Source organism: Chironomus tepperi, unplaced genomic scaffold (assembly GCF_022539635.2).
Source record: "Chironomus tepperi strain 1889 unplaced genomic scaffold, CSIRO-AGI_Ctep_v1 contig_34, whole genome shotgun sequence".
Taxonomy (NCBI): domain Eukaryota; kingdom Metazoa; phylum Arthropoda; class Insecta; order Diptera; family Chironomidae; genus Chironomus; species Chironomus tepperi.
In genome coordinates, this window is record NW_027226156.1 from 52567 (window position 1) to 75699 (window position 23133).

Consider the following 23133-nt stretch of genomic DNA (forward strand, 5'->3'; position numbering starts at 1 on the left):
GTAGTAAGAACAAGTATTTTCAATTCAGTACAGAAAACTCAATGAACCCACAAAATTTTCCCACAACAATCAAAAAAAGAAAAAAAAAGTCGAGAAAACCACCGAATAAAAATCTTCATTCATCTCCTTCCATAAGAATCGGATGCTCATCGTACACCGTCCGACCATAAAGCGTATCTCGTAAAAACGTGAATTCATTCATGACGGAATTTTTTCTCTCAATTTTTTTGTGGTTCTTTGGCAAAGCAATTCAAGTGAGTGCACATAAAGATGAAAACAAAAGCGATCACGAATTGAGTTGTTGTATCATCCGAGACATACATAGAAAGGAGAATGGTGCAGAGGAGAGAAGAAATAAGACTCATTCACTTGTTTGTGCCTCACATTCACCTTCGGCATCAGCGAGATGAATGAAAAATAATAAAAGCACAGCTGAAAGTTTTGTTTTTTTGATCAAACTTTTGCTATTTAAATCGACCGAACGGAAGAACGATAAATGAAGAAAGCACCAATGCATGATAGAAGCGCATTTTTTCATAGTGTCTCTTAGAATTTGTATTTGACAAATTTTACATGTTATGGTTAAAGTGTTTCAATTCTTTAGTAATGAATTTGCTTTCCGATTCTGCATTCCTCGCGAAATCTAAAAAAAATAAAAATATAAATTACTTATACTACGGTCAACATGCGATATGAAGGACAATGCGATTTCAATAGCTTCTTTCAAAGGAAAATTCCAAAAATGTGCTAAGAATAAAATAAAATAAAAAAAAGTTAAAAGAATCAATTCGACATGGAATTGCAGCATGTTTTTGTACTCTAAAATGCATGAAGTTTTATGTACGTGAAGAAAAGAGAAAAGGAAGAATTTCTAATTTCATGTATTCTATAAATTCAATTGTAACATAGTTCCGATATTTGTACGACAGAATTAGATCCGAAGTATGTTTTCTGGTCATCATCGTAGGAAAGGTTATTGGACTTTATCTTGATGTCAATTTCTTTAAAGTTTTAAGTTAAATATCAAATTTAAAGAAAATAACTAAAAATTCCTTAAGTCTTAGTATAGCCACCTGTTTTGCGTGTATTAAAATTTCTATGCTTTTCAGCCCTCCTTGACTCATCATTAATTCCCTTCATTCCTTCACTTTTTTCATTTCACAACTATTAAACGTGCTGTTATTTTATACAAATACATACGAATAAATTCAACTTTAATGATGTACCATGAAAGACTCAAAGTCTGTTAGGATATATTCACATCGATATGAAGCTTAGGTGAATATGTTATAAAATAGAGCTGTTACATTCTCCTGTAAATATGTTGAGTTTTTTTTTGTAATAAGTTACAGTAAAGTTGAAATTTTTTCAATAAATATTGAGGAAACTTGGTCCTCTAAATGAGGTTGACTAGTTGATAAACCATAATATCTAAATTATATTTGGTGTGAATAATTTTTTATAGAATTGAAATGAGAAGTTAAAATTGTCTACGATTCACAAGTTTTACCTGGTTCCAACCCTAACATGAATAATTTTTTTCTTGCGCTGTTATTATTTTGACCGGAAATGCATTTTAAATGAATTAATACATTTACGTGTAGAACGTCGCAAAAGGGAAGTGAACAAATAATGTAAAATAAAACAAGAGAAGAGCAAAATGTTCATTCTTGTTATTTGCTTCGATCTGTTTTACTCCTTTTTATAAGAGAGGTCTATTGACAAACTGCAAAGTTTTTTTTTATTATATTTAGAACTAGTAGATTTTATATTTTGATCACTTATCTCTTGAGCTTTAGTTTTTGAATTTTATATATTTTTTTATATAAATCTAAAATTAATTAAATAGAGTGGAAGTTAACATGTTATTGACAAAAGTGTGACTAGTTTTGAAACCAAAACTATCTGAAGATTTAGTTTATTTTAGGTCCAGTTTTCATGGCTGAAAATAAATTTGTCAGGTTTCTGTAAAAAATGTTAAGTAAAACCAAAAAGTTTTTTAAATTCACCATTTTCTATTATTTTCATTTCTCTTTTATTTTCTTCTGCCAACTTATCATCATGCTGATCATTATCATATAAGAGATATTCATCCACATAAGTTACACACAACACATCCCATTCATTAAACGGCATAACCATATACCTCACATGTATGTACAATTATGTACGTGTACATCACAATACACCTCATTTCTACTTCTACTTCTCTGCCGCCGACATTTACCGACTATGATTAATAAAAAGAGAGTTTCATCGTTGACTAGTAGAGCACGACGCGCGAGTGGAATGAAAAAACTTTTTTCGTTGCTGTAAAATTGAAGAGAAAGAAGAAAAGAATCAGATTAAAATCGTGTTTTTTTTGGACGATACACGAGACGCATTTACATGATACTACCTTGCATTTAGCTAAGCTAATGCTGTTTTATTGAAGTAAGATTCTTTTTGAATAGGCATAATTACAAAAATTATCTAATAAGTTTTCAGTTTGTAAACTGATTTGATTATTTCAAAATTTTTCAAAATTAATAAAATAAATATTTTCAATCAAAATTTGCCCAAAATGCTTTGATTTCAAAGCAAACTTTTAAGAATCACGATAAAGGTAAAATTTATGTATAGTGACTTTATGTTACTGCTGGAAGAGACACAAGTTGATTCTTGCTTGCTACTCTGGTCATTATTATTCTCGGGATTGAATGGGGCAAGCACAAAATGAGGAAGAATGAAAAGAGAATGGAATTGAAAATTACATCAATTATAAACTCATATACATCCGCTTTGCATTATGTGAATATTGTTGCTTGAAACGATGATGTTTGGATTTTAGGTGAGATAAATTATCAAAAGGACTTTTTATTATGCCATTTTTTTTGATAATTTAAAGCTAAAGATATATTTAAAATTTTAAATTTTGATATTTGATTTCTTAGATTGCATAAAATATAGATTCCAATAAGAATGTTATTGGGACATAACTTAATAAACAAGTGTATAAAAATATGCAAGAATTATAAAATAGCAAAAACCCTTTGCTACTTACTCGTAAAAATTTTACGTACATGTAACAAAAAATATTATGAGTTTAATGACCGAAACAGAAGTGAATATGGCTTTTGACTTTTCTTTTTTTAATTTTCCTCAAAATGTTACGCTGTGATTGATGAGAACTTTTAAAATGGTTCTGAAGGGTTTAAAAAAGTTTTATTTTAACGGCTTGATATATCCCAGAGAATATTTTGCACATAATAGTTAAATTTCCAATTTTCTTAATTTTGTGCCCGTAGAAATTTATTTTACTAATTAACTCATTTGGAAAATCGATGGGAAAATTGGAATTAATCGGCACTTTAATTGAGAACCAATTAGTGGAATGGTAAAAATCATCACAGTGATTCCATTGCCAAGTTTATTCCACTTTGATGCTTCGCTAATTTTGCGCGTGCCATAGCTCTTTCATCAGCTCTTGACGCTTATTCTGTTGTAAAATTTATTCTCGACCATGAATACGAGCGAGAGAAAAGTGATGCGATGGAAATGAAAAAAAAAATATGAGTGAACAATAATATTTATTTGTAATACGATGATATTTGATATGAAAGATCATGAAAATGTTTGACAATCTGTGGCTTAGCTTACCATTTATATAACGGAAAATGTTTATTTGAAATGTTGCTTGATGAGCTACAATAGATGGTGACTGTTATTTTACAAATACTAATATTTTTTGAAGTCAATAATCTTCATTATACATAAAAGGCAAATAAGACAACCGAGAAAAAATTCGCATTTTTGAGGGGTATTTTATTTCAAATAAGAAAACCAGTGCAAATTTTGAATTTTCTGATAGTTTATTATATGAGCTTACTACAAGCTTTCTACATTATTGTAATGAGTCGTAATAATTTCAAAACGATCTAGAAATATCGAAAATTTACAATCAATATCTCCATTGATATCCTCGATTACTGTCATAAGAATTTTGCCTATAATTTGAAGCATCATTATTAGATCTATCATCTTTTTCCCATCGATCCCATTGATACTGTGGACTTCTTCCATTTGGTTGCAGCCCATTTTGACTGTTTGATTGAATAGCATTAATGTTTTGATCATTTGGTTGAAGTTGCATTTGATTAGTTGACTTTCCATATGCATTTCCATTTCCAATTCCTTTCATATCTCCATTTCCATTTCCTTTAGGAGGAATAGTTGACGATTCCATATGCATTTGCATCTGCATCATTTGAATCATTTCCATTGTCTCAGATGGTTTATTAATTTCTTTTGATAAGCAAATATCAAGTTCGTCCTTATACTTTCTCATTCTATCATAAAACATATCATTTTCCATTGTCAAATCATCGATTTTAGATTGTAAGCTCAGTACTACTTCACTTCGTTCCTTTAAAAATTTTCCCATTTCCATTTCAAATAATTCTCTAAGGATATAGTCACGATAGCATCTTGTTCGAGCTTCATACATAATATCAATTGCTTCTTCTCGACTAATTTCTTCATCTTCTTCTAAATTATCTCGTGAACCTGTTGACTTCCATATGCAGTGATTTCCATTTAGTTCTAATGTATGAAGTTGATATAATCCTTCAAACGCTGTGACATCAATAAACTTTAATTTATTTTCAGATGCTTTAATAACCTCCAATAATTGATTAAATTTAAATAAATCCTTTTCAAGTTCTTCCAAGTCATTTTTACACAAGTCAATATGCTTTAGTTTAGTAAATGGCATCAAATCCTTTTGGGTTATGACTTTTAATTTTGATCCATAAACTTGAATAACTTCAATATTTGTAAAGTATTTATCATAACCTGATGAGAAGTAATATACATTTCGATTGTAGATGCGAATAGCTTTGACATCTTGATTCTTTTTCTTTCCATTATGAATTCCATTTACACCTATAACTCCACTGTCTGTATGAAGTGCATCAAGTTTCTGCTGTACTGAACATGTGTAAACCTTACCTAAAATGTTAAAATAACTTGAATATACGAAGCTTTATTATAGGCTAGATGCTTAGGGTCTGGGGTCAAGTTAAATATCTGAGTTAAACAATGTTGGCATCACACATTATCATCTTCTAGCTTTGTAAGTTCCTGTTTTACAGATTTCAATTATGAATTCCATACATACCAACAGTGAACCAATCAAAATCAGATGAATATTTGCAGTTTATTTCAACAGCATATCCTTGTTTTATAAAAGTAATCAAGTAAGTCATCACCATCAAAGAAAATGTCCCAAAATAAAAGAATGCCATACTAAAGGAAAGAAATATGACAAATAAATGAAAAAATTCACCGGAATTAAAATTTTAAGAGACTTTTAAATATTTAATTAATTGAGTTATTTTTATGTTAAAAAATCCATTCAACCTTTTTAACATTTTCTCACAGTATTTAACTTTGAAATGAAAATAAAACTCAACACCTCCGTTTAACACCAGACCCGTCGATAGCAAAATTATGACTGAGAGTTTGCAAAATATGTTTAAGAATTTTGATTGTAGGAATTTGCGACATTCTTGTGAGTCCAAGACTTTAAATTTTGTTTTTTGAGAAGATTTTATTCTCTAAACCTTGCATAAAGGTCTATCGTGAGAACAACGACAAGAGAAAAAAAAATAATTAATGTAAACATCAAATTAAATTAATATCGTCACGTTGAACATTTTTATGCGATTTGATATGCTGTCATGAATGAATATTCATAATTAGACATCAAAGTAGTTAGGAGGGTACCCTTCATTGTTCTTTATTTCTAATTTGTTCAGATTTTTACGAGCATTTCAGAAATCAATAAAATCTTCAATATCCCCAAAAGCTCTAAACATTTAATTAAAAATTTTAAAAATATCAAAAGATTTAAAAATTTAAGAATATTCTGAAAAAGTACCAAAAGTTTCTAAACCTAAAATAATAAACAAAAATAATTTTTTTTTAAATTTCCCGCCATTTATGTTATGAATGTAAGCATTTTATGGTTAGATTATTATATCATAACATAGTTAGTTCACAAACTTTTTTATTCAGCGTGAAACATTAATCAGCCGGAGCCTTTTCTGGTAATTTCTAATTTTTAGTTTAATTTAAGCTTTCAAGAAACTTTGTGGTTAAAAAATCTAATAATAATTAAGCATTAGAACACTAAGGATGGCCGGGAAAGTTGATGTAGCACAAAAGGTAAGTAAAATTTTCAAAAATTGACAAAATTTACTAGAGGAAAAACGTTGTTGTTGTTTTTGTGTCACATTTTATGAAATTATGGAGACATTGATATGCTGTTGACAAAATACTAAATTATTTATTTGATTAAAATTAATTTTAGGTACAACAGTATAAGGATTCCCTTATCAAGAAAGCAGAAGAGCTCATTGTTCATGGATTTCCATCAAAAATTGTAGAACTCAATGATCTCCTAGCTACAGACAAGTTTGCAGAGAGAAATTTCAATGATGTTCATCAAGATCTAAATATCAACGTTCCAGAACCTATTGTTAATGATGATGATGAGCCACCCACAGCAAAACGTGCACGTGTCGAAGCAGCAACAGATACAACTGGAACTAGAGTTATGATTCTTCCAAATGGCTCGGTTAAATGTAATGCACCAATCTGTGAAATTATCAAAGTAGTTAAGCCAGTAATTCGAGGACTTGTAGAAGATTCAAATCTCCTCAAAATGTGGATCAGCTTTATGATTCCAAAAATTGAAGACGGAAATAATTTTGGAGTTTCAATTCAGGAAGACACTTTGGCAGAAATTCAATCAGTTGAGTCTGAAGCAGCTGCATTTTTTGATCAAATTTCTCGTTACTTCATCTCACGTGCAAAAGTTGTAAGTAAAGTTGCAAAATACCCGCACATTGACGACTATCGTCGTGCTGTGCAAGAATTAGACGAGAAAGAATTCCTAAGCTTATGGCTCGTTCTGAGCGAGGTTCGTAATCGCTATTGCTCACTTCATGATATCGTTATCAAAAATCTTGAAAAATTAAAGAAACCTCGAAGTTCCAATGCAGAACATTTGTACTAAATATATATTGTTATTTTTACAAATTGTCCATTCTGTTTCCTTAACGAGTTGTTTTAATCATGCAATTAAGGATATTAAAGACTTTTAAGTCTACTTCAAACGATTCCTTTACAGTTCATTTTATTGTAATACGATAAATATTTTGTTTATTTCCATTAGTTTTTTACATTCATGTCTGGGGCTAGTTTTTTAGTATGCATCCACTCCAGCTGTTAACTTAGAGGTTATTGTGTTAAACTTGCATTCACAGGCTCGGGGTCAGATGAAGGTGCAGTTACATACTAAAAAACAAGTCACATGGACAATCAACATCAATCTTTACTATTCTCAATTGTTCGCGATCATGATTCGACAAGAAATTTTTACTCCATTCTCCCTAAGTCATCCCAGACTCATCAATGTTCTCTTTTCTCGTAATGAATATATTATTTTTGCATAATTTTAAGGAAAACTAAACTTTTAAATTAGAAAAACAAACAAAAAAATAAATAAATATTCTACAATCTGAAACATGTAAAATCAAACTGAAAATCATTTCTGAAATCAATAAAAATAATGAATTTAAAAATCACTATAAATGCAAAAAATTTTAAACTCAGTTTTTAAGTTAAATACCTTTATCATTCAATCTGTTGATCGGTAGGTCAATAATTTTTGAAAGGTGTAAATTTGAGGTAAGTCAGCGTAAACTTAATGTGTTAAATTATCTGTTTATTTGCCTGAAGATGCTGTTGATTATGTTTGCCACATTTTAAGCAACTTATTAATTTATGCTACTTATTTCTAACAAATTTAAATTTTTATCAATTGTGAGAGTCTCCGTTTAGGTTTTTTTTTCGATTTTGAGGTTATCTTGTCAATTTTTGAGACTATTTTGTGGATTGAGAGGTTAGTATCAATTTTGATATCATTAAATTCAGAAGCTTCAGTGGTGTATTAACGTTAAAAACAGAATTCATATGCATTTTTTGTTTTATTTTTCAGATATTCAAATAATGAAAAGTACAAAACATAATTTATTTCTTTTGGTATTTAAAGAGCCTTTGGTGGTGTTGGGAGATGGGCACCTTGTGGTTGGAAGCCTAAAAATTATGCAAATAAATGTCATGAAAAATTAAAATTATAAAATAAAATTTTTACCATTTTCATCGGCGATCCATTTAACTTCGTAGGTTGTTCCACTGGCATCGGTCCATGAATAAGTTCCTTGTTGAACTTCACCAGTAGTATCCTTTCCTTGATCATCTTTAAGTTGTTTTAAACTTCCTTTTGCCTCAGCTTTGATTGAATTGCTCGTTTCAAATGCATATGCAAAGTTTCCAACGCCATCATCGGTTGAAGTGTTTGATAAGGTTTGGGCTTGCCCATCCGGTGATTGACCTTGTGGTGCAGCAGCAATGCATGTTAAAGCAACAGCTAAGACAAATAATTTGAACATTTTAAATTGATTTTTTTTTCTTAATATTTTGATAACAGTAAGACTTGAATTTCAAACTGAAACTGATACTGTCATCAAAAAATTTCAATGCTTTTATACTCAAAAAATGTATTTATGTGTGAATCAATCTAAACCTGACATTTAATTTTCGATGGCTTGAATAATTTTTATGTTTATAATAATTTTTTCTGCATCTTCAGCTTTTGACATCTTCATTCACTCATTCATTTATTTAAAGGAGCAGAAATATGGAGGTGTTTATTAAAGGTGCAAATAAACACAATACTTTTTGATGACCTTGACAGATTCACGTGCTTCTTTAGTGATGTATTATGTTTATCACTTTTTCGGTCAATTTCTCTTGGCTATTGTCAATTAAAATTAAATTTTTTTTATTATTAAAGCCTCGCAGGTAATATTAAAATTAAATATAGGAAGCAAAAATGACATAATGCTCTTAAATCAATTATCTTTGACAAAGTCCAATTCGGATTCAGATTCAGACATAAGAAGCTTGATAAGCAGTCGTTTGCTTATTATATAATGCATTTTAATTAACATATTAAATTTTCATTTGATAGTACTCATGTCTTATAAATTCGACAACAAAAGCTATTTGAGCTCATTTTATTGAAAATAAAAAAGTTAAATTAATTACAACAATATTTATTTCTATTGATACTGAGATTGACGAATCAGACCAGCAGGTCCATCTTCAAAAGAAGCTAGTTCTTGTGGAATGATAGAATTTTCTTCAATAGTTGTACATGGCCGACACATGCAACCTAATGGAGCTTTGGTAGAGACCTGTATAAAATTTTAAAATTAAATATTTTTTTATAAATTACAAATTTAATTTTATTTACTTTTCTGAATTTTCTTTCCCCAGTTCGAGCTTTTGGACAAAAAAGTGACACTGATGCTTCTCTCTCACCAGATTCTTGACAGCAGTTACAAGATCGTTCCATTTGCCATATTTTGCTTCCACTTACCTACGAAAATTGACGTCAACTTTCAATAATCTGAAAATTATTTAAATTTTACCTGGACATAGCTGCCACATTTTCCAATACATGCAAATGACGGTATTGGTTTTGGAACACATCCTGGATATTGCAGAACGTGAATAACAGGTGTTAATGAACACTCATCACTTGCACTTGCTGAATTATTAAAATGTTGTGTTGAACATCCACAAGCAATTAAAAATGCTAAAATAAATCGCATTCTTGCCTGAATTCTAGAAATTTTGTGATGAACTTTCGAAGTGCTTGATGGCAATTGAAAGGATAAGAAACAAGGAAGTTTATATTTATATGAAGAAAACTTATATAAAAGAGTAAAGTACATTATTGTTAGAGACATATTTCTTCCATTTGTCACATGCTGAGATCTTAATGTTCACCAAAAATATTACATCATTCAGGAATCGCATATAATTGATTAGAAATCAATGTAGTTGGGACAGGTCAGAAAAGTTCATCAAACTTTCTGAAACATATTGTTTTGCCTGTAATAATTCTTTGTTCAGGAACTTAGTCAAAAGAAATTTAATTTTTTTATGAAGCATTAAAATTTTTCATTATTTTCAAAAAAACAAATAACAATTCTTCAATTTGCTAATTTTTCCGAAGTAGAAATCAAGAATTGTTACAGTTCTAAATTTTTTTTTTTTTTTTGTTAGTTATTCATGTTTGACTTTTATGACAAGAAAATGTCATTCTGAGGCTGAAAATTATCTATTTTTAGAGTTGGGTTCAAAAACAACGACCAAAATACTGTAATTGTCTAAAAATAATATTTTTGTATTTTAAGAGTAATAAGATAAAAAACAATAAAGTTTAATAAATAAGATAATTTTGCAATATAGTTCAAAGAACATTCACAAAATTTCATTTATTCGATAGATCTAGGATCCGTACAAAATAATAATTATTATAATATAATTATTGTTATTGTTTCCTTTGGAATCTTCTACAATATTTTTTTGTATATTCAGCATTTCTTCGATATTTTTTGTTTGTTAATTTCTCCTCATTTATACATTTTACACAAAAATGCATGGATGATGCAACTCTAATATAAATGTCTAGTCACAAAATTTTGATGAAATATTTACACATTTTGTGTTTTTAATGTTAAAAGTACTAGTAGTTTCCTGACTTTGACTATAAGGTATTTTTATAAATAATTTCTTTTTTGGCTCTGAGTCAATAGATAATAATCCACAATTAAGTGTTAAAAATTTAATCTACATGGCAACTTAATAATATAATAAATTTTTTCACATTTTTGTGCAAAACAGTCGTAGAAATTTTTTTATATTTTTTTCCATCATGTATCCAGATTAATCTGGTTGGTGGGTAAATGTTCGAATCCTACTGTCAAAGTGCTGCGCTGAGTGCATTTTGTGAAATATTGCCAAATGTGGAAATCCTTGTTTTTCTTCGGGTTTGACTAGAGTTGGAACATCTTGAAGTTTCAACCAAACCATATGTACCACTAAAATATTTTTTTTTTAGAAAGAAAACAAAAATAAAAATTTCAAGTCAGCTGACAATTATTTAAAAATAGTGATTTCATTGACCCTCAAGATCACTTCCATGTAATCTGTCTGTTTACGTTGAATCTTACAAGGAAATGATTAGAATTGTCAATAAAGGGAACAAAAAAAAAATATGAGTCATTCAAAGATGCGCAATTTCTCACCAGCGATTGATGGCACCATAACAATTGTCACAAACCATCGTTTTCCAAAATCTTTCAATCCACCACTCATTGTTATCGACAATTTTTTACTGATTAGCAATCAAAAATTACATAAATAATAATACTTTGTGGAGAAATTGGTAGAAAGATGTGATAAAATTCACCTTTCAGTTGTGTAGAATACAAGAATTGAGAGAGTTTGTGAGCAAAATCAGAGTAATTAGGCAAGATTGAAAATATATTCGAAGTGTCAATTTTTTGACAATTTAAATTTAATATTTTTTGAGCGCTTTTAGTTATATTTTGGCTATATAAGGCTTATAATGGGTTATAAGAAAGTATAGTAAAGTTACATAATTTTAGTAAAAAATACCTGTATGCAAATAATAGAAAATAAAATCTGCAAAATTTTTTTTAAAATATTTGAAAATTTGGGTATTTCGAGACAATAAATTTCTATATTTTAATAAGAAGATTTTAAAGAAATATTGCAAAATTGTCATGTTTTTCATATGATATTGATGTTTAATAATTTCCTTAAAAACAATCATATTGAGCTTTGAAAATCAAAAATCATAACAGTCATAATTTTTTTAAATTATTTAGCAAACTCTTTAAGTTTCTCAACTGGAAAAGTTTCTCTCAAAAATTCATAACAAAGATATTACGAGGGTCTTCCGACTTTATAATCGGTTTAAACAGTATATAAAGAGAAGCGGAGAATTTACTAATCTGTGAAAAGGAATATTAGCAAGAATTTAATTTAACTAAAGATGCCAGGTGATTTATCAAGGAATGAAGTACTGCAAATGTTTGCACGACTATCAATCATATCACTGGTCACATTCTTCTCTGCAAAATGGTAAATTAATTAAGAAATTTAGTTAAATTTTTTAAAATAATCAAATTTTATTTGATTTTAATTCCAGGGTGTTAAATCAAATTGATCCAACATCCAAGGCCAAAAAGAAGGCAAAAGAACGCGCGGAAGGACTTTTGCGAAGGTAATTGTCAACAAATTATGAAAAAATCAATAAAGTTACGAAATTTCAACTAAATTTTATAGGTTGGGCATTAAGGCATCAAAACTAACAAATTTGACAGAATATGAAATGGCTATTGCTGCTCATTTAGTTGTTCCTGAAGATATTAATGTTAGTTGGAAAGATATTGCAGGACTTGATAATGTTGTCCAGGAAATTAAAGAAAGTGTAGTACTTCCAGTGAAGCATAAAGATATGTTTCAGACATCAACGTTATATCAAGCACCGAAAGGAGTTTTACTTCATGGACCTCCAGGATGTGGCAAGACTTTGATTGCAAAGGCTACTGCTAAAGAAGCAGGAATGAGGTTTATCAATCTTGACGTTGCTATGCTCACTGATAAGGTACATTATTAATCAACATCTACATCCAAGATTATTTTTCTTCCAAAATCAAAAATAATTAAAAAAAATTTTTATTTTTTCTTAGTGGTATGGTGAATCACAAAAACTAGCTGGTGCTGTATTCACATTAGCAGTAAAACTTGAGCCATGTATTATTTTCATGGATGAAATTGACTCATTCCTTAGATCTCGAAATGCAAATGATCATGAAGCAACAGCCATGATGAAGACACAATTTATGATGTTATGGGATGGTTTGTGTACTGATAATTCTACTGTAATAGTCATGGGTGCTACCAATCGTCCAACAGATTTAGACAAGGCTATATTAAGGAGAATGCCAGCACAATTCCATATTGGATTACCAAATGAAGAACAACGACTCAAAATACTCAAACTCATTCTCGAAAACGAAAAAATTTCACCAAATATTAATTTTCTTCAACTCGCAAAGATTACAAATAGCTTTTCTGGTTCCGATTTACGTGAATTATGTAGAAATGCATCAGTTCATCGAATCAGAACATTTCTTCGTGATCACGGTGATGAACTAGATGAACAAGCATTAAGAGCACAAGATAATCCACTCACAGAAAGTGCCATCAATAAATCTTTACCAGAAATTACAATGGAAGATTTGATGATGTCACTGCAAAAAATGAAATTATCAAAGATGCACACTGGACTTTTAGGACTTGAAATGAGGAGTGATTTGGATTAAATTGGAATATGTTTAATTTAATTTAATTAATATTTAATTAATTCATGTCACTAGCTAGTGATGTACATAAAAAATAAATAAACATTGGCTGTTCAGACCTTTAGGTCCATAGCTGTGCGTTTATGTGCGTTGATTGAGTGATGCACATGCAAATAAAAATAGTGAATGTTAATTTTAGAATGCGCGTTTATATGCGTTGATTGAGTGATGTACATGCAAATAGAAATAGTGAATGATAAATTTTAGAAACAATTAGGAATCCGAGCAGCATATGAATACTTATCTCTACTCGTATTCTACTATGATCCTCTTCAGTAAAACATCTTGTAAATCAGAAGAACTAAGGGTATATATCAAAAACAAGCTTTTGGGGTATTGAATTCGGTAGAAATAAAAAATAACAGTGTCGTGATCGGATAGCAATATTCCAGTAATTTAAAACTTTGTATTAAAATTCACAAGCAAATTTTATTGATTTTAAATTTTTTTTTGGTTGTTTAGAAATAAACGCTTTAATTTTTTTAGAATAACATTGAAATATGTGCCGATCTTAGATGAATAACAAATAAAAGTTTATTTTTGAAAATTATTTAATGTTTTTAATAAAAATGGGAAAGTTTTAGAAATATTAGTAACATTAGAATACCCTCTTAAGAATACTACTAAAATTTACTCTATGATGTACCAAGCAACTTGACCATGTCTTTATGTTTAGGTTTTTAAATATTTAAATTTTACAATTATATATGTCAAAAAATACAGTCACATGACTTTCACATAAGAATATAGAACAATGACCATGAATTTCAACTGCATCTTCTTATCAAGCTCAATAACAAAGTTTTTTTTTTCTTTCTCTTTTTTAATCATGCATCCTGACCTTAACTGACTCCTTTATTTTTTTCCTCATTGAATGAATTCTACGATCATCATTCAGTTTGCAATTTCACTGCGCATCATTCAGTTTACAAATTATTTTCAGGAGCAAAGGATGAATAAGTTAATACCTGTGTTAATATTTACCATTCTTTGTACTTCAAAAGTATTTAGTGAGTGAGTGTTATATAGGTGAAAATTCACTTTTTAAAATTAATCCCAAGTATTTGAATTTATTAATGTATAATTTTTCAAGTTCTGATCCGATACAGAAAGCATGTGGTTACATGAGTAGCATAGGACCATGTGATGATGACTATACATTCAAATACTTTTATCATCCAGAACATGGTGATTGCAGTCGATTTTGGTAATTCGCAAAATTCAAATTTAAAAATTTTACTTATCGAATTTATATACTGTATGTAAATACAGGTATGGAGGATGTGGAGGAAACTTGAATCGTTTTGATACAGAAGAAGAATGCAGATCAACATGCATCAATCCTGCTGGTCGTGCTGTTTGCAATTTGCCTAAAGTCCGTGGTCCATGCACTCAAAAACATAGAAACTATTATTTCGATAGTGATGAGAAGAAATGTAAAACATTTGAGTATGGTGGTTGTCTTGGAAATTCCAATAGGTTCGAAAGCATTAATGAATGCCGTAGGAAATGTGAGGAATCTGAAGAGAATGATATTACTGCACATGTTGGCGAGAGATCTCGAAATAGTGCTGGTAAGTTATAAAAATATTAAAGATATTTGAAATTAAATGCGAAACTTTTGTAGCTAAGGTTCAACTTGATATAGCTGATGATTGTAGAGATAATCCCAATTTTGCTAAGTGTGCAGACGTCATAAGGAGAAATTATTGCGATCATGTGTACTATTCAAAGTTTTGTTGCAGGTCATGTGCGATAGCAAGACAAGTCTAGAATTATTCTGTAAATATTTGCACAAATGTTTTAAAAACAAATTACTGAAAAAAAAACAATTATATCAAATAAAATTCAACATTTTTAATTTATTTTTTATTTTGATCTGCTTTTTTTGAAATCCATTATTTCTAGTAATTTTAACTTTTTTTTCTTAATGCATCATCACCATGGTTACATATTTTATGGCACAATAAAAATTATAAAATTAATTTAAGTCAAATCTATGTTGAGACTTTTATTATAATTAAATTAAAAATTTTATTACAATTTTATATTTACTATAGAAAATGAGCATTACAGCTATGTAGAAATGTCAATGAAAAAACGATTTAACATCGTAAGTGTAGTTCATTTAAGGAAGAAAAATCTTCAATGATTCTCTAATCTACATTTTTCCTTATGTACGTTTTTCTCTTCTTTCGTTTAATATTCTTTTAAAGTTTCTTACACTAAATTTTAATTTCCATTAAATTTGTATGACACTTATTTTATTTTTGTTAATTATATAGTTCGCAAAACATTCATGACTATCTAAACCTAATTATAACTAGAGTTCATGGTGATTAAAGTGAAACATTACATGGGCGTATTTAAGGGGGCTTAAAGGAGATCAGGAATCCCCAAAAAATTTCCTGCTCCACCCTTGAAAAATGAACATGAATTTTTTCATAATTCTACACCTTTTTTTCTTCAAAATTTACACAAATTTTACAAAATTGTACAATAATCTTAAAAAACGATTTTATTGTGAGATATTTTTAAAAAACAATTTTTTTTTTTTAAAAATCTAATTTTGAGATTTTCATTTAAAAGTTGCTATTATTGCAAAGATCAAACATTATTGTAAAAAAGTTGCAAAAATCGGGAGAATAATCTAATTAAAATATAATTTTTAAATGAATTATCGAACATTAGACATAAAAATGAAGAAAGTTTCATTAAACTTTATTATCACAAAAAGCCTCCCAAAATTTATTGAATATGTGAGTATTAAAAATTATTAAAAAATTTAAATTGCATTAATCAAATTTTTTGAGTCTCTTCAACAAAGTTTACTTAATATCATTAAAAAAAAATTAAAATCTCTTTTCCCTCTATGGCAATTAATTTAAATCGTACAGTTTTAATATACTATCATTATCATACATTCCTTTAAGTGCTAAAAAATCACGAAACAGAATTTATCTTGAAACTATTGCTTTGAAAATAATTTGAACCTTGCACATATATATACACACAACCCCCTTATATCTCACAATTTCAGGTATAATTGAATGAATCCTTAAATAGTTTGACGAGTATCTTCGAGATTCGTAGAGATTTCTGAGATATTTTTCGTAAATAAAATAAACTCTTCAATCCCTGCAAATATGATCATAATAACTGAACGACCCTTAATCTGAATCAAAGAATTCTTAAATTCTTCATGAAGTTGTTTCGTAAGATTTATTTTTTAATTTATTACAACCATTCAATGTCAATTTTTAAAAGTAAAATTTTCCCAAATAATGAAGTCTAATAAAAGTTTCACTCTGCTGTTTATATTTGAAGACTATATGAGTTCAAAAATATTTCTTCAGCAAGTATTTTGAAGTTCCTTAAACCATGTGATGATACTTTATCCATTTACATAAAATGACTCACTTCCTAAATTTAACTACTTGAGTATTGTTCAATTTTATAACATCTACATCTTTAATATGACACAGGAGATCATCAAATGACATCAACTGTCCTTCATTGCCTTGATGTCAATATAATTTCTCACATTTCAACAATATCGATCAATAAAACTTTTCATCCACTGTCCTCAATCGTCATCCTTTGAATCATAATTTGTACTCGAATTACCTTGTGAAATGGCTGATGGTGATGGACTTTCATTAGGATAATAATATCCTTTATTTCCCATCGGCATCATATTTCCATCGAAACTTAATCGACCACTCATTGATGGTGATAGCGGTGCTCCTGAGCCTGATGATCCGGGTGGTTCTGGTGACTGCATATTATCAAGATAGTTTGGGTTCATCTCACTGCCATCACGACACCAGAGTTGTCGCATCTCGTTGCGTCGACTACGCATTAATGATTTGTACTCACTGATACGCATTTTCTTTCCTGAAAGTGAAGATTCTTGAGATGCAATTGTGTACGGTTGTTTGAATTGATTTGATCGTTTACCGTCAACTATACAGGTGCGCTTTGGACGCGGTCGGTATCGATAATCAGGGTGCATCTCCATATGAAGCTTCGATAGGCTGAAATAAGATAAAATTTCAATTAAATAAACAATATAAGAGATTATGTGTGATATATATATGCTTACCGTGATTGCTCTTCATAGTATGGCTGTTTCTGAGCATTTGTCATAGCTTTCCATCGAGCACCTGATAATTAATATCGAAAAAATCTGTTATTTTTTCATATTAATAATATAAATTTAATTTAATCTTACCAAGAATTTTTGAAATATTTGAATTATGCATATCGGGACATGCCTTAAGGATTTTCCGTCGTTCATCTTTAGCCCATACCATGAATGCATTCATTGGCCGTTTAATGTGAGCTTTTCCCCGAGACTCGCTACCGGTACGTTCACCAACCATTGAGTCTTGCCTAATTGTTATCAAAAATTAAAAAAAAAAAAAAATAAAATTTTTTCTGGAAATTCAAATAAAAACATAATCAGACTTACGATTTTCCCATGAGATCTCTATCTGCACTGTTTCGACTTCTTCCTTGTTGTCTTACCATCCGAACTTTTTCATCTCCAGTTAGTCCAATATTAGACACATCTCGTTTCTGCTTTGCAACATCATTAAGACCAATAAAATTTGTCTCATTCATCATCATGGCATCTCTTTGACTACTAGTTGCACCCATCATTCCCATATTTTGATTATTTCCACCTGTATTATGTTGTGCAGCAGCAGCAGCCATTACAGGCCATAGTCTACATGCTGCAAAAAAGTCAGGATCATCACTTGGTAGATTATATGGAAGACGAGGTGGATTTTGATGAGGTCCTTTTGAACTTGATGCCTGATGATCATGATTTTGATTTTTATTTGTGTTGTTATTTCCATCATTTTGCATTCGACTTAGCTGTTCATCATTTGATTTAGTTTTCTTTGTAAGATTAAGAGGTGTATCAAGATGCATTTTCTCATTTTCCATGTCATTTTTCATGAGATTTTGTGAAAGATTCCATGGAGCAGATGAAGCATCATGTGGAATGGGAACATAGGGGGTTTGGAGGTAGGGTAAGAAAGGAATTAGCGGTGATGGTGCAATTGGTGTTCCTAAGACTGGACTACCAGTTAAAGGTGATGAGCGTTTTGATGGAGATTTATTTGTCATTTGATTCTGTAATTCTTGCAAAAATGATTCTTTTTGAATGGCTAGATCATCGAGATTTTCCGGAATTGGAAACGGGAGAGATTTCTGTGCTAGAAGCAGATCATGATGAAGTTTGTTGTTATCAAATGTGTTCATCTGGAATCATATTAAATGGGATTATTTTTTTAAACATATTAAGCATTTTTTTTTTTTTTTTGAAATTTTCACCACCAGATAGCGCCTTAGTAAACTTCTTTATCGATACTTTTAAAATTTATTTTCATGTATTCAGTACAGTCTACATATAAAAAAATATTCAAAGGACTCGACCACAAAAGCCTCACCAAAAAGAATTTTTTATACAAATATGAGCAAATACAAAAGATCAAAACATCAATTGATATAGATGAAAAAGTGACATCAACATCAATACGAGAAAATCCTCTTTCATTCATTTTTGATGTATTGTAACTAATTACGTAATTAGAGCATAGTGAAGGGAAAATTTCAATGATCCAATTTTTGTGATATCGATAATGATTTTTTTGTGCTCTAGGACAATAAAAATGAATACAAAGGAGCTTATGAGCAATCCATCATCGTCATAAAAATAGTAAAAATTTCATAATTTTATAAATGACAGTGTTAATGCAGGGTGTAGCCTGATTACCGAGTAATTTCAGCATTATTTTTTTAAATATATTTTCATACAGATAATGATGATTTCGACGACAATGTATGAAAAACAGTGTTAGTTTTGAGCTTAAGAAACAAGCTATCATCAAAAATTGTACAAATTTTGCAAGTTTTTAAATTATGTCGATGTTTATATATCACTCAAAATTTAAAATTTTTTTAAAAACATTCTTGGGTCCAAAACTAATTCTAATCTTGAGAAGAATGAAGTATACATTTTTTATTTAATCGTTACGATGATTTGAAAAAAAAAAAGTTAAAAATTGTAGCAAAATATGTCAAGAGATTAAGTCAAATATTACATATTAAACAATTTCACAAGCTCTGAAAGCAGAAATAATAATAATAAAAACCCTCTTACATTGCAATGAATAGAAAATTAGGTTCCTTTACTTCAATTATTTTCTTATAATTTCCACCCTCATCGAAATTTTTGCCTTATTTTTACATCTTTCTATTTTCCTATTCATGTCACATCAAAATTTCTTCTTCTCTTGTAGATTAATTTCTTTTATCGACATGCAATCAAGAACAGAAGCATTAGTGTTAAGGATTTTCATGATGGAAATTATTATTGTAGATTATTAGCAAAGTTTATTCATTTTCTCAGAATGTCATAAAATGTCAATGTTGTTCATTATTTGAGGTATAATAGAAGTTTAATTAGAAATTGTAAGATTATTTTCACAAAATAAAGTATGCATAAAAATTTCCCAATCATCATATACGCCATCTAATTCGCTGTCATTAAATCCACAACTCATAATTCTTTCTCTTCGCATTTCCCTAAATTATTATTAGAAAATAAAATTAAAAAAAAAATCCGCTTTTTTGTCGTTCATAAAATAAAATAAAAAATCTATCCATTTTTTCTCCATTTATCTGAACAGGCAGAATTAAAAAAATATGAAATGAAAGAAAAAATTACGAGATGTGATTTAAATTTATTTCGTTTATTCTCTCGCTTCGCTTTGTGACACATGTTATTGAGCTATTAACTTTGTTGTTAACATCGCCTTCATGGACATCTACAGGCGCTGGCTGTTTAAATATTTTCGCATAATGACAATCATAAAAAAATAGTCAGTCACACAAATCCAGGCAGATGCGAGCGAGGGAGACACACATTCACAATATTTTGATCAGCGCTTTTTAATTATTTCATTAATCATTGAAATGCGTCGTCGAGCTCGGCTACTTGTTTGATACACGTAATAAAGAAAACAAAAATTTAAAGGCGTGAAAATTTACAAAACAACACACGGATGGAGGGTCAAGAGACGTTCTGGAAGTGATTATGACAAATAAAATATTTTAAATGTTTCTTTTGAAATTTTTGAAACATTTTCTTATGCTAAATCATTTAATCCTTATTAATGACATAAATTGGTGAAAAAATCATCGTGAGCATTCAATAATTATAATAAGAAGTGGTCTGATTATCAATTTGAAATTAAATTGGATAATAAAATCCCACACTTTTCACTTAATCTAGTCAAACTTTAGATATAAAGTCAAATAAAATTTCACCTTTGAATACTGTTTTAACATCAAACTGAACTTTTCAAGAATGCGCAATTTTTTGTTTAGTACGATGCGATTCTTACTTGTATACATTTTTGTTTTCTCCATGAAAAATTGAAGAAATTTTGGAACTATAATCATACGAGAAAATGATGAAAAAATCCTTCAAAATTCTCGCATTTTATTTTCAGAAAATAAAACAAAAAGTTGTAGATATACAAGCAAAATGAAAGAAAAATGATGGAAATAAGAGCGGACAGCTGCTATAGAACATTATTTTCCATATTTTTATTGCAATATTAATGGATATTTCAGTACACAAATCTACAGGCATCGCTTCTTCTTTATTTTTGATTTTTTGATGTTTGTTGTGAATTTATAATGATGATGACATAATGGAACATTTCTCGTTTCATTTTGTTTTATCGCATGAGATAATTATTAATATTAATGTTATTATTATTAGCATGTATGTTTCAAATGGACTGGATAATTTTAATCCATTCAGCGAATGATTTATAAACAAACATCAAATTTTCACGATTTTTCAAGTGTCTCGAAAAATGGATGAGATAGACTAGAGGTGTAGTCAATTCGATGAAGTTTTAAGATTTTTCCAAATCCCAAATCTGGTTTTTCACCGGTCTAAATCTAACATGATTCAGTGCACATTGATTCAATGTGCACATAATAAAATTAATACTAGATGTAGATCTAAGTGTCTCTATATTTTGTGATAAATCTTTTTCTAGTGCATTATTCGTGATTCTTTTCACTACAAAAAATTAAATAAATATCAAAAAATTCAAAATGCGAGTGTTTTTTTGACAAATATGAAATCTTCAAACTTCGCTTTTGTTTTTGATTTATTATATTTTGTAAGATTATCAAAAAATCTTGTTCCTTTGATATGAGAAAAATTGCTGGAAAAACATGGATTTTATTTTTAGATATTAATAAATTTCACTACTTAAATAAATTTTTAAAAAAATCATAATAAACAGGGAAAATCGTCATTAAGTGCTAAAATTATCATCTCTGGAAAATGAACGAGTTTATTTAGAAATGAAAAATTTATTATTAATGATCGCACAAATGAAGCTATTAAGTCAACATGTCTTTCCACTTTTTGTATTCAGGTGCCTTTCGTATATCCATTTATCAAACATTTTCAAAATATTGGAGTTATTATGAACATTTTTACTAAATCTGTAGATTTTTCCATTTAAAAAAAAAATAGTTTTTTTAATCAAAAAATTAAAAATAAGTTCGAATCAAAGTCGAAGTGTATGAATGTTAACATCAAACTAAAATTTTACAAATATCACGAAATATACAAACATTTAGTTCCGCAATTGATTTTTCCAGTTTATTTTTGGTTAACGATCAGAAATGAAATTGAGAACAAAACAATTTGACAATAAAATTTTATCTGAAAAATGAAATTATGACACATTTGTGATCAGACGATTCCACTTTGAAACATTTTATGATGCTTGCGTTGAAATAAGAATGAAAATTGTGAAGGAAGGAAAAAAAAACAATTTCGGTAGAAAATTTTTAAAAATAAATGAAATAAAAATTTTGAAATGTGACGAACGCACAGAAAACAATAAATTGTAAAATTTAGAGTTGGAAAACAAAAAGAGATGAGAAGATTTTATGAAATATTTATGATTATTGTTATTACAGAATAAGGAGGGCGGGAATCTTTACTACAGTGATGACTGAAAAGTGAAAATAAGAGTGATTTTTGATTCAAATTGGAATTGATGTTAAAAACTGTCTTGTCGAATTTTCTTTAATTTCAAACTTTACGGAAATGTATTAAATTAGAGTTATGTAGAGAATAAAATGAAAAGGTTAAATGAAAATTTACGAGTGTATGATTAAGTGTAAATTCATTTTCTATGATTTTCAAAATTATGAACTTTTAGGTATACTTTTATAATTACTCATATTAAAAGTTAATAGAGTAATGAAATTGGACTCTCCTCAAATATCTAAAAAATTCTAGACATTCTTACGTTATCAGTTATTATGAACTAAAAATTAACTTTGTCAATACAGGAAATTAATAAAACTACACACATTTTAATCAGATTAGAGAAATAAATTCTAATTTGACAAACAAATTAATTTAAATAAATTGCCAGTCAATTGCTGTAAAATTAATAAATTAATCATAAATGTATTTTATAATTTTATAAAAATGAAATCTCAATTGAAGAAAGCATTCCACTTGACTCAATGAATAATTTTTTTTACATGATTCGATAATAAAAACAATTAGAAGAAGTAAGACAATAATAAAAATAAGAAGAGCAACGATTGTTTAGATATTGAAGTGAATAAAATTAGACTGAAATGAAAAAAAGAAGAAGGCACTTAATAATGCCCAAAACACAAAAAAAATCTCATTTCGTAGTAACAACAGAAA

At 28.9% G+C, this 23133-nt stretch overlaps 5 protein-coding genes and 3 long non-coding RNA genes across 11 annotated transcripts in view; 4 read left to right on the top strand and 4 right to left on the bottom strand.

Moving 5' to 3' along the window:
* Positions 1-4852: 4852 nt before the first annotated feature.
* LOC139096706 (uncharacterized) lies at positions 4853-5479 on the bottom strand. The gene is made up of 3 exons (XR_011544994.1): positions 5401-5479; positions 5159-5286; positions 4853-4989 (listed from the first exon to the last, which is right to left on the bottom strand). It is a non-coding gene; the product is annotated as an uncharacterized lncRNA (long non-coding RNA).
* Positions 5480-6062: 583 nt separating this feature from the next.
* On the top strand, positions 6063-7086 carry REG (proteasome regulator gamma). Its single transcript, XM_070647143.1, has 3 exons — positions 6063-6089; positions 6162-6207; positions 6353-7086. Exons 2-3 carry the CDS (start codon positions 6178-6180, stop codon positions 7058-7060), a joined length of 738 nt encoding a protein of 245 aa, XP_070503244.1. The 5' UTR covers positions 6063-6089; positions 6162-6177; the 3' UTR covers positions 7061-7086.
* A 928-nt stretch (positions 7087-8014) lies between these two features.
* LOC139095928 (cuticle protein CP14.6-like) lies at positions 8015-8566 on the bottom strand. Its single transcript, XM_070647497.1, has 2 exons — positions 8201-8566; positions 8015-8142 (listed from the first exon to the last, which is right to left on the bottom strand). Exons 1-2 carry the CDS (start codon positions 8496-8498, stop codon positions 8093-8095), a joined length of 348 nt encoding a protein of 115 aa, XP_070503598.1. The 5' UTR covers positions 8499-8566; the 3' UTR covers positions 8015-8092.
* A 265-nt stretch (positions 8567-8831) lies between these two features.
* On the top strand, positions 8832-10022 carry LOC139096183 (uncharacterized). Its single transcript, XR_011544930.1, has 3 exons — positions 8832-8910; positions 9185-9297; positions 9388-10022. It is a non-coding gene; the product is annotated as an uncharacterized lncRNA (long non-coding RNA).
* A 316-nt stretch (positions 10023-10338) lies between these two features.
* On the bottom strand, positions 10339-11448 carry LOC139096054 (uncharacterized). The gene is made up of 2 exons (XR_011544915.1): positions 11208-11448; positions 10339-11000 (listed from the first exon to the last, which is right to left on the bottom strand). It is a non-coding gene; the product is annotated as an uncharacterized lncRNA (long non-coding RNA).
* A 436-nt stretch (positions 11449-11884) lies between these two features.
* On the top strand, positions 11885-13905 carry nmd (no mitochondrial derivative). The gene is made up of 4 exons (XM_070647098.1): positions 11885-12069; positions 12137-12211; positions 12274-12595; positions 12681-13905. The coding sequence occupies exons 1-4, from the start codon at positions 11981-11983 to the stop codon at positions 13314-13316; spliced, it is 1122 nt and encodes a 373-aa protein (XP_070503199.1). The 5' UTR covers positions 11885-11980; the 3' UTR covers positions 13317-13905.
* A 359-nt stretch (positions 13906-14264) lies between these two features.
* LOC139095669 (inter-alpha-trypsin inhibitor-like) lies at positions 14265-15138 on the top strand. Its single transcript, XM_070647111.1, has 4 exons — positions 14265-14369; positions 14449-14562; positions 14628-14929; positions 14983-15138. Exons 1-4 carry the CDS (start codon positions 14308-14310, stop codon positions 15126-15128), a joined length of 624 nt encoding a protein of 207 aa, XP_070503212.1. The 5' UTR covers positions 14265-14307; the 3' UTR covers positions 15129-15138.
* A 155-nt stretch (positions 15139-15293) lies between these two features.
* Sox102F (transcription factor Sox102F) overlaps positions 15294-23133 on the bottom strand; it is a 51513-nt gene continuing 43673 nt past the window's right edge. For 3 of the 4 annotated variants that reach the window (XM_070647974.1, XM_070647961.1, XM_070647966.1), the window contains 4 exons: positions 17830-18629; positions 17590-17750; positions 17461-17521; positions 15294-17392 (listed from right to left, as the gene is read on the bottom strand). In XM_070647974.1, coding sequence (XP_070504075.1) covers positions 16942-17392; positions 17461-17521; positions 17590-17750; positions 17830-18629 — 1473 coding nt within the window. In that variant the 3' untranslated portion in view covers positions 15294-16941. The remainder of the gene's footprint in view (positions 17393-17460; positions 17522-17589; positions 17751-17829; positions 18630-23133) is intronic. The other variant, XM_070647981.1, reaches the window with a different exon arrangement.